Source organism: Adelges cooleyi, unplaced genomic scaffold, assembly GCF_023614345.1.
Source record: "Adelges cooleyi isolate 19-005CV unplaced genomic scaffold, UGA_ACOO_1.1 ACOO_flye_CR_arks_rails_tigmint_CR_PRNA_1, whole genome shotgun sequence".
Lineage (NCBI taxonomy): Eukaryota > Metazoa > Arthropoda > Insecta > Hemiptera > Adelgidae > Adelges > Adelges cooleyi.
In genome coordinates, this window is record NW_026095751.1 from 5,901,832 (window position 1) to 5,914,106 (window position 12,275).

The 12,275-nt window shown below is 26.1% G+C and overlaps 1 protein-coding gene across 5 annotated transcripts; it reads left to right on the forward strand.

Moving 5' to 3' along the window:
* Window positions 1-13: 13 nt before the first annotated feature.
* LOC126838685 (FERM domain-containing protein 3) lies at window positions 14-12,071 on the forward strand. 5 transcript variants are annotated; one of them, XM_050573612.1, is made up of 12 exons: window positions 15-667; window positions 1,854-1,958; window positions 2,029-2,071; window positions 2,159-2,341; window positions 2,652-2,863; window positions 2,923-3,075; window positions 3,198-3,212; window positions 3,891-3,979; window positions 4,350-4,552; window positions 5,583-5,642; window positions 5,803-5,853; window positions 9,633-12,070. In XM_050573612.1, exons 1-12 carry the CDS (start codon window positions 572-574, stop codon window positions 9,956-9,958), a joined length of 1,536 nt encoding a protein of 511 aa, XP_050429569.1. In that variant the 5' UTR covers window positions 15-571; the 3' UTR covers window positions 9,959-12,070. The 5 variants fall into 5 exon arrangements, with proteins under 5 accessions (XP_050429649.1, XP_050429569.1, XP_050429483.1 ...); XM_050573358.1 differs by having other exon boundaries at window positions 17-667; window positions 5,505-5,642; window positions 9,633-12,066; XM_050573692.1 differs by lacking the exon at window positions 5,803-5,853 and having other exon boundaries at window positions 14-667; window positions 9,633-12,071.
* The last annotated feature ends 204 nt before the right edge of the window (window positions 12,072-12,275 follow it).

Genomic DNA, 12,275 nt, shown 5'->3' on the forward strand with positions numbered 1-12,275 from the left:
GGTCAGATTTTCGACTTTTCACGAACAAAAGACATGGTAAACAATTAAAATGGACGCCGAAATTAGTTTTTTTATTGTGTAGCGTCGCAATTTACATTATTTTGTCGCAAAACGCATTTGTTAATTTCAATGGAATATTCTCGTATCGTGAAACGAAATCATCAACTGTATTCGACTCGAACAATTCCATGGATCACATTGTAAACAGTAGAAGAGTGGTGGAAAAAAGTCAAAACAAAATATAAACAAGAAGTAGGAGTATTGGAGATAAGACGGGTTTCGTGTAATCTCGTTAAGCAAATTGGATTCTGTGTGCCTCGTTATTAGGTATCATACTTCATAGTTTCATACGGTTTGTTTCGTTGTTCGTGTGTACTTGTTGTTCATTAGGGTACATTCGAAGGATTTTTGGAACGTTGTTTCAATGTTCGGCCAATTGTCTCGGTAGTGGTAGTTTCAGTAGGCGAAATCTCGTGCGTGTTTCGAGGTCAATAACATTACTTTCAAGAAAAACGCAAATTTTTGTGCGTTAACATTGACTTTTGAGTATTTGAAAACTGAAAATCATAACATGATGAAGTTCAGCAGTAAAAATTCTGTAACCACATCTATCAAATGCACTGTTCGTTTGTTGGAAGACACCCAATTGTTAGATTTGGAATTTCAGGTATGACCATTAACTAAATTGTTAAAACTTATTTTATGGCATATTGTTTAGTTTTATCTGGTTAAGTCCTTCAGTACTATTTTAACAATAACACTGATAAAATGCAGAAGGAATTTTAGTCCAATTGTTTTATTTTAGTTTGGGTGTTTCAGATGTTTTATCTTTTTTGACAAATTTTCCTGTTGACATAATCTGTTTTACCTGAAATAACTTTTATACTGATCACAGTTAGGATATTTATCTAAAACAATTTAGAGAAGCTACACACTTCTTAATTAAATATAATTAAAAACTAGACCTATACACGTTGACACTGTATTTGTGTTTAATGGCTAACCAACAGAGGGAATGTGTTGTCATTTTCTTAAATATCTTTAAAATAACACATGCATGATGTACATGTTTAGTCAATTAGTTCAAGTTTATGTAATATATATATTTCTTTCATATTTTAAATTATTATAGTTGTCTTCTGTCATATTTAATTTGAGTAGGAAAAACTAATGTACAAACATTTTAATTATAGGACCAGCTAATTGTTCTACTATAATCAGTAAACATCATAACAAATTAAAGTACATTAATTATTGTCTTAAAGTAAATAATATTTTTATTTAATAAAATTAGTTAGGTAGCTAGTTCTTACACTTAAAATTACAGTTGTGTGGTATCCTCTTTTAATGTGATCTTCTAGAAATGAATTAAATTGTTGCTCATGGAATAATTTCCGTCCCAATACTAGTATAATAAAATATTATTTAAGATAAAAATTAATAGTTTTTTACCAAACAACTAATTTAACTTGCGATTTGAGCTTGGAAATTAATAAAAATGGAGAAAAATATGCAGATTAAGTAAATGGCTATAAAAGAAAAATAATAGGAATTGCTACATATTTATTTTTATACTTGAAATCATTTAATCAAGCTTATAATAGTTATTAATTAGTTCATTCATTCTTTTTTTAAATTTTAAGATAATGTTTGACATTTGGACTCGAAGTAAACATAACATAAATGCTGACCACATAAATGCTGATGTTAATTATTGTATACTAACACACATATTATTATAATATTTATATATTTATGTTGAGGTACAAATGTGTTATTTCCTTAAACAATAAATGATTTTAGAATGAAATTTCTGGTCATAATAAATTACATTATCTTAATTTGTTTTGCAGTGTCATGAAAAAGGCAGCACATTGATTACACGAGTTTGTGAAGAATTAGATCTGATAGAGAAAGATTATTTTGGTTTACGCTATGTCGACAACAAACGCCAAAGGGTATATAATAAAAAATTACTTATAATATTTATTGGCTAAGATAACTAAAATGTATTTTTTTTGTTTATAGCATTGGCTTGAACCATCTAAATCAATCATAAAACAAATGCGAGGTATGCAGTTATTTTTACTGACATAACATTGATTTATATAAGAATTTATTTAATTTTATCAATACATTCTTTTTGATATTGTTTTAGATGTAGAAGCAGATAATATTTTGTTTAGTTTTCGTGTGAAGTTTTATCCTCCCAATCCGTTCCGACTAAAAGAAGATATAACCCGCTACCAAATTTATCTTCAATTAAAAAGAGATTTATTGCATGGTCGTCTTTATTGCAATACTGCTGAAGCTGCATTATTAGGAGCATATATATTACAAGGTATTACTAAATTTATTGTTGGGAACAATTTTAATTTAATAATAAATAGTAAATAATTTTTCGAGCAATTTTTTTTATAAAATTTATATTTATTATGTTGAATAAGTTACAAATAATTTTATTCAAAACCTAATAAATAACAGGTAATCTGGTTATGCATATATGTTATTTATAGAAAACATGTTACAGCTGTATCAAGGTTGAGTGATTATAAGGTTTGATTTTGACCTAGCAATCAAATAAAGCACAACTCTTGTTATTAATTTAAACATTAATGTATTTTTAATGTAATTTACTTGAATTTTTGTAGCTGAGCTGGGGGACTTTAATCCAGATGAGCACATAGATAACTATGTGACTGAGTTAAAGATATTATTAAAACAAACTCAGCAGTTGGAAGAAAAAATGATGGAAATTCACAAAAATGAACTGAATGGGAAAACTGTGGCTGAAGTAGAGACCATGTTTTTGAAAAAAGCATGCGTTTTAGATACTTATGGAGTAGATCCACACGCTGTCAAAGTAATTTTTATTTTTGCCGACCAAAACTTTAATATTTTAATAACAAAAACTATGTGTAGGACCAAAGAGGAAATCAACTGTACTTGGGCATTAATCATACTGGCATTCTTACGTTTCAAGGTAGTAAGAAAATAAATCATTTTAGTTGGTCACAAGTGCAAAAGATCAACTACGAGGGTAAAATGTTTATCATACATGTAATCCTTAATGAGGTAATTATTAATTATAGTTGATTAGTTATAACAAACAGTACTTTAATATTTGTAAATAGTAGCACAAATTTGTTATTTTTTTTTTTTATTGTAATAATTTATTTTGTTTACATGCTTCTTAGGATCAGAGAATAAAGGTAGTTAATAATATATATTTTTATGTATATATTCTAATGTAGACTATATTTTTTATGATACTTAAGCAAATATTTTGTATAGATAATTTAATAATTTTAGTACTTAATATTTGATAGTTTTATTTGCTTTGTGTATGACAAAATGTATTTAATTTTGTTATGTATATTGATTAAAAAAAAAAAAATTGTATATATTACTAAATAATAAATTAACTACCTACTTGTGAATTATTAAACTGAAAATATACATTTATGCACATTTACTTCAATGCTACAATCAATGTTATCACTCAAGGTAGAATTTGTTTAATGATTTTACATACTTCACTCTTGTACATAAATATTAATGTAAAATAGTTTTGTAAATTTCACATCATAAAATTTGGTAAATATGTTCACTTTTTTTTTTAAATATAACTAAAAAATAAATATAGGTGATGGTAACCTTATTATTGTCAATCGGCAGTAGAATAATACTTCCAATAACTTTTGTTTTATGTTAAGTTATAGTTTTAATTGAAGTCTTATTATTATTCATTATAATATAATAATAAAAGTAGCCTTTATCTAAAACGTATTTAATACGTAAAATATTTAGATTATATAATTTATTTAAATTACATTTTAATCGTGTAAAATTAAAAATATTGTTATTAACAATGTATTTATTTGTTTTAGAAAAAGCAAACTGTCGGGTTTAAATGTCCTAAAGGCTCTTCGTGTCGTCATGTATGGAAATGTGCTATTGAACAGATGCTTTTCTTTACGTAAGTAATTATAATCAATTTCGAAGTATTAATTATGTTAATTAAAAAAATAGAACAAATTAAATTTTTCAAAATTAGAATAAGTATGTTGCTTTTTTACTGTACATGTGAAAACGACTTATCAAAATGACCACCAAAGTTCATTATCTTTTTTGTTAACCGAGTTAAATTAGTTACACAATTTAAGTCATTTTTGGTAACATTATTGCTGACAAGGTGTTTGTGTGAACTTCTAAATTTACTGCCATTTTAATAGTAAAAAGGTAACAATTATGTTACTCAAGTCGGGACAGGGATTAAGATTTGTACTTATTTAGTAACAGGTTTTTGGGCTATAACAATGCATTAAAAGTTGTATTACATGTTTTAGATTTTCTTCAAGTTCAGATGTACCTCATGTAGTATCTGGCGGAGGATTCTTTTCGTGGGGCACTAAATTCAGATATAGCGGTCGTGTTGAACGTGAAATATTAGAAGACATGTCAATTACACGTGAATCTCCGTCTGTAACACGAGTTGCTAGTCTACGGCGGAAATCATCAAGCGAACCCGCAACACCATCTACTATTATAGGTAATCAAATGCAATATTTAATGCTACTAATAATTATTTAAACTTAGGAATCCTTCCCTTGTACTTGTTTATATTATTAACAGTAATTTTGAAAAGAGCCAATATAGGTAGTGAGTATGGTGGAGTTAGAGAGGGCACTGGTCTTTAGGTATTATTATAACTGAAAGTGATAAAATCATTGGTGGAATAGGTTTGGTGGAAAACTATATTCCATATAAATATAAATAATTTATTGAACAATAAAATTATACAATACATAATAAAATATAATACACAATTCATAATAAAATTGTGTTACTTGATTTCCTCAAAAAAAAAGTGTCATTACAGATTTTTTATTTTTTATTTTTTAATAATAATACTTGTATTTTATTTAACTTTTAGGTTGGAAATAATTTAAAAAGTATTTTGTACAAATACATTTTTTTTAAAAATCAACAAAAATCACAATAAGTAAATATCCAACAGGTGACAATACTAAATCTAATAATAACAATTATTGTACATGTATTGTGTTAATAGTTTTCATTATCAAGTTTCCTTCACAAAAAAAAGTTCAATAACAAATTTAAAAATAATTTGTGTCTAATATTAGCCACATTAGATCTACCTTCAAACTAATTGTCAGACCTTAGTCCAGAAACTAGCCTAAAAAATGAAACAAAAAAAAAAGATTCCAACTCTTTTAGGAGAAAGGGTTCTATAATTAATTTGTTATTATTTGTCAGTAGTATTGTTTCTAAAGAGTATCCCACTCAATTTAGTCATTCAACTCATTGTATATTACATTTTATTGGCCTAAATTTTGAGTTGAAAAAATATACATTTTTTTATATAAAAAAAAATTTCTCAGCTCCACATCCCAGTTTCAAAGATATACAATTTGAATCTGTTATATATTTATTTATAATTTATCTATTAGTTATAATATAAATAAAAACCTTTTTCTCAGCCGGATTTAATAGTCTTCCTCGCTCTTTGTCAAATTCTAATGAAGAATACAATACATCAAAAGATACATTTTCTCTAGATAATTCCCATTCTGTTTTGGAAACATTGATAGAAGACCAGGAAACCAATACACCTAAAAGTAAGTTTTTGACTTCAATTTTTATGCTAGGGTTTGTTTGCTGTTCTAATAAAATGGTTTCAGCTTTTTAATGTTGTAATACAGTATAACAGTTATTAAATGAAAATGTTATTTTATAAGAATTTAGAATTAAAAAGTGAAAATTATTATAATTTCTTAGTTGAACAAGACGCCATTAATGAAGATACAATGAACAATCATTTACAGAGTGGTAAGTGCTTGGCGTTGAGTATATTGAACGTATTTGGTTGCTATCCACCATCATATTTTTATTCATTATAACCTGGATGACTCATACAACACAATGATTGCTTAGTACATAATGTTTTGGTATTGAGCATTGTTCTCCTGTTTTATGTAATATGCGATTTTATTTAACTTCATAGCTTATATAATGTGCTGGTGAATATTGACAAAATAAATACATTACCCAAAAATTATTTTAACTAAAAATCTACCTATACATTTCATTAACACATTTGCTCGATCATAATATTTTATTTAATCAAACACGTATTGTGCAGTATAATATAGTTTAATAATTTGTATTGACCAATAAATAGGCAATGTAACATTTAGCTTAGATGCGTACATTTTGTTAATTAACGTACTATATTAGTTTCTAGAAAAACCCTTAATCAACACTTGTGGTTTATATAGTAAAGAAATTATATAACGAAATATTAAAAAAAAAAAACCTTAACCACAACAAATAATACACTTAGTATCATAGTGTATATGAGTATTTCAGCAGAAATGTTACGATCATCAGCGCTAACAACAGACTAGCGACAATAGTCTGTCGTTAGCGTTGATGATGGTCACATTGTTGCCGAAATATGCGTATAAATTATTCCGTATTAAATTTTTTTATTAAATTTAGTACAAAAAGTAAAATAATTTTAAGTTAATTTCTTAGGCAAAAATTTGTGAATTATTGTAATAAAAACATTAGTTTAACTTCTTTCAGTTAATATAAAATTATAAGTCCAAAAATGAAAAGTTTTAGGTTGTTACAGTTTTGCATGTAGAATCTGATATTAAATCAAGCCAATACGATCGGAAGTTGGTAAAAATTCTCCTTTTATAATTTACAAGGGTGTTAAGAGTGTAATATATTAGATAATTTGTTTTTAGGCACTCTGAAAAGTTTAAACAATGTGACTTACATTCATCTGGTTTTGAGGTACAGAAATTGTATAACCTTTACTATCTGGTTTTTGAAAAATAAGAAAATGTCAATCATAATATCAATTACCTACAACATATAAAGCTTCAAAATTTAAATATTATAATACCTAAAATAGTATTATATATTTTTTCATATTTTTAAATTGTTAGTCTGCTCTATTAGGATAATATTACTTTAAAAAATATATATTATTAAAGATTACTAAAATAAAATATTTGTTATTGGTTTGAAATAAAACAAAAGGTTATGGGGTTTACAGGTTTTAAGTTAGGTACATCTTTTATTTTGAGTTTGGTTCTAATAGTTATTTATGGACAAAAATCAAGCAATCATTATTAACCGGTTTCCCAGAAGGGTTGGAATATTTCCCTGAACATTTGTCAAATTGCTTAATTAAGAAAAAAACAAATAATGCAGTTGTAAATGAATCAGCTATTTGAGATATCCCACAAGTCACCATTTTAGCCTAAATCATTGTTTTTGATTCTACAAGTGTAAACACACATGGAGTGTCTTATCACAGAATTTTTCCCATATTAAATATGGATTTGGATTTGCCGTTCACAAGAAAAACAACTTTATGTCTTATTGTAAATCTGAAAATAATGAAATTCCTTAACGAAACATCCTAGCCAGTTGTAATTTAAATTTTTACTAATGAAATAAAATAAACATTATCGATCATGTAGACTACTTTGATTTAGGGTACTAAAAAGAATATGCATTTTCACAACGCTTTCTGTTAGCGGAAGAAGTTTTTCCTTATTCTGTAAAATTTAGATTTTGTGACTTAAGGCGTTTTTCAAATGACCGATTCAAATATACTGTTGTCTTTATGAGATTTTATTTGAGTTTAACATGAGTGATTTTGTTATTTATAAATATTAATTTTATTTAAGCTTAAAACGCTTGGTATTTTAATTAAATATGCTAATTAAAGGGGCGGATGGAGCAATGTTGCTTGTGACTTTTTTGAGAAAGGTTTTCTTTGGTTTAATAAAGTTCTTTGAGACAAACTGGATTTGAATACGTGAGAGTTATTTTTCAAAGATACCGATAGATGTTGCAGTATGTAATTTAACAGCCTTAAATCCTTTATCAGTTTATGGAGCAAAACAAACTAAATTAAAGTTCTCTTGCAAAATTAAAAAAAATATACATGCAACGTTGCTCCAGCCAACCCTTCTATTAGCTATTGTGCTTTTTATGTGTGTGATTTGGTGTTCAGTGTTGCATGTCTGCATTTTTTTTCTTGATTTTGACCATGTATGAATAAATACATACCAATTTTCTCACACAAAAAAGTCATTCTCTAATTTTTCTACATAATACATACAAAATACAATAGCTTGTTTGTATCTTACATAAATTATACATAATAAAACGCATAGCGCTGTTTTAAAATACAATATAAAATATATATTCCTACAGGTAATTCTTTATGTGCACGTCATAGGATAAAATTTAAACAATAACCTATAGAGTACTAAATGCTAATTATTAAAAAAAAAAAAAAAAGGTTGATGTAATAAAGAAAAGAATATAAAAATAAAGTAGAAACTTCATTTTTATAATTTCTTTCTTTTTATTATTGTAAACTACTTATGACATTTTTAACTATGCGGTCAGAGTTATTATACATTTTTATGGTTATTATCATGCAATATTGGTTATAATTTGTATGTTATCACTTATTAAAATATGTGTATTAGTGACTTGCCAATTTTAAATTAAAAATGTTTATGCAAATATGATGAATCAATGATGTTGAGACAAAATAAAGTTAGAAATGAGCTCCTTTTTGTATAGAAATATATGAAACGTCGAGCTCTTTTTAATTAGTCACTTATGATTTTTAACACTTTGATCGCTGATTTGATGTATCTATAGCTTAAGGGGAGGGAAAGGGTGTTCATGAAGAACAACATGACTACCTTGAACGAAAAGTATATAAGACACCATTTGGTATCCTAACAGAGTTGTTAGTTTGGCTTTGTTTGATTTTAATGAATTTAATGAAACGATAAATTACTGAATATAATCACAATTATTAAAAAATAAACTTACTTTTTATCATTATTTTCAACACTGTTTCTCGTATAGTCGTAGTTCGAACTTATCAGCCCATATCAGAAGAGTTGCTTTACTGGTTTACTCCGCCACTTATTATAGTTTTAATAATATGTAATATTATCTAGTATCAAAGCTAAAGCTCACTCGAAGGCATGATATGCATTTCAAAGAAGTTATTAAAGCACTCAATATTGGGACTAAACATTTTAAACTTGCCTATGTGGCAGTTGCACCTCTTAAATATTTTCTTGGAGTGCTGAACTGCCATACTTGCACAAATATAAATAAAATTTCTACTATTTTGGTTTTAATAAACCTTATGGCGAGGGTAGTTGATCATCTTAAAAGCAAATTTATAAACTTAAAAAAACATTATACTTCTATGTATAGTTAAAATATGTTTATATAGTATAAAATGTTTAAATGAAATCATAGATGTGTGCAGACCACTAACTTGATTAAACATTTTGGGTTACAAAAGAAATCACATTAATTAATCAACTAACCATAATCATTAATCGTTAACTGTTAGATTTCACAATTTAATCCGTTTTGTTATAAATTGTACAACATATCTCACAGCTTTGGGTTTAATCATATTTCTTTAATAACATAAGAAAAAAAACATTTGGTTGTTTGTTTCACAGGAATATTGTGTCATTAATCATATTATATTTATGCTGGTAACTCATATTTTGATTTTGTGTATTTTTTTTTTATTTCAGAAGACCCGGCCACGGTAACCGACTACTGCTCCCCATCATTATCTCAAACAGTGCCTAACCATCAGATATCTGGTCAAAAACGTGTGGATAACAAATCAGTCAGAAGGAGCCGATCGCCGACAATGTCATTCATATGTTCAACCATACTGCCAATCGTGCTGACGTTGTTTTTAGTGTTCATGATTGTAGTCGTGGTGTTGGAGAGCGACATTGACTTCTTAGTTACCATCAGGAAAAGACCGGAAATAGCGGCTTTCAAGATTAACTACTATGATTTGGGTAAAGAATTTATAGTGAGGCGTTTTATAAGATCAAAGATGTTTTAATAATACCTACGTTATCCGTCAGGATTGTTAATATTTACATAGTATATATTATTTGAAGTCTAGAAACGTACACTACACTTGTGGATGCGGGAGAGTTAAATTTTGGTACAAATATTTTTAAGTATATGTTTATTATTATACTATACTATACATACTATACATATTACTATACTACATATACTATACTATACAGTATATATTATGTAATGTAAAAAGGCAAAAAAAAAAAAAGGTGATGGTCTCCACTTTAGGTGTTTTGATGTGACACGTGTGCTCAACGTTTTGTAGTAGTATGATGATGATATTATAGTTCCACGCAAAATCGATCAAACTTTACCTATATAATTTTATTAAAATCTTTAAAAAAAATAATTTCACTTGATAATGTTTTAGTATTCACAATCACTTTCTACTATTTGGTGTTGCGTTTTTTTTTTTTTTTTGTGAGGTTTTTTTTAATTTCATGAGTAATATAATGATTTTCATGTAGAAATCATGATCAGCAGAGATTATATGTTTAAAAGAGCTTTTGATGTTGTTCAAAAATCATGGTACTATTTATTTTATTTTTTCTATATTATTTTATTAGTTATGTGACAGTAGGTACTATTATTGTAACTTCGGTGCTTGGAGTTGTGCTGTTCACGTTTGACACATTATTTTATTTAATAATATTATATATCACAATTTAACTACTTGTTTTATCAGTAATTCGCATTATAATGTGTGTTTTTATACACATATACAATATATGTATTGTTTATTCTTTTAAAAAAAAATAGTTTTATTTAACTGTATACTTTTAATGATTTAAGTTATTTATAGTACGAATTACTAGTCACTGAACTGCTGCAATGACAACCATTCATTATTATTTTCAATTTACATGAAAACTTGCACCATTCTCCAAAGGGTCTTGATTTGGACATTCCTTTAAAGCTAACCAACATTTTAATTATGCTGTTATTTTTATTTTTTTTTAATTTAATGTTTCATTATTTGGCACAAACTCTTAAGTTCTGGGAAGATGGTAAAGTTAAAAAAAAAAATAATAAAGGTGTTGGGTATAAAAAATGCAATTATATTAATTTTTTTTGTGTTATGTGCATTTATAATTATGGACAGTAATAGAATCATTTATCTTTTAAATAATATGTTATAATATTATTTATATTATGATTTAAAAAAAAAATAAAATGTTCAACTAAAAAGTCCATTTAAACAGCACATATCACCTTTGTTCAGTCCGGCCGTTTTTATATACCTATTTATTATTATTCTAGTTACCATACATTCCAAATTTTACTAATTATATGATCTCTAATACCAATTTTTTTTAAACTGTGCCGTTTGTATAATATAAAGAAGACGCTTCTAATCATCCAAAAATAATTATAATTGAAATTTTTACTAAAATTGATATACTTTACAAATGCATTTAATATATTACTATTATTGTTTTATTAATAGCCTATTTAATTTATATTCATTATTAGCAATATGTACTTATCACTATTTTTCTACGTTTTTGTACTTAAATGTTTTTTGGTAGCTTTGTTTTTTTTTAGTGATTTTGAAATAATGTGCAATTTATGTGTTAAATTAATAATTTTTCTTTCTTATAGATCGTAATCTTGTACTTAAAAGTATAATAATATTTTTGCTGTAAAATTTAAGTTATGTGTTCTTATAATGTATACTTAATATTTTCTATTATTGACATAATATTTCACTATGTTACACTGTGTAAATATACAATCAATAATACCTATTTATTTACAATTTTTTAATCTTTAAAATAATAGTTTTAATCGCTACATAATATTTCTTTTTGGATGGTTGTACTTAAAAGTAAAACAATGTTTGCTGTGTGAAATTGGGTTTAAAAATATACTTTACTAATTATTAATCATGATTTATATTACATTATCGTATGATATATCGACCTGAACATTCCATTAATTTTATGACAATTCCATGCATTAATTTCTTTATTTTACTGTGTTTGTAATGAAAATCTTAAAATAACTTTTCTCAATCATTTCTATATATTGTTTCTTTCACACTATTCCAGTCTTGCTTAATTTAGATAAATATTATACGAATATTTTTTACATAATTATTGTAAACTTTCTACCAAAAGAATGAAAATTGTAAATCTTTATTTTTTTTTTTAACAAAATGAAATCAATAATTATATTTTTTATTTAATGTGTTTGCATATGCAGCTTTATAATGATATTTAAATACAGATTAAAAACAAAAGTTGACTCGTGGTGTTAATTTATAGTTATAACTAATAAGTAGCAAATAGCGA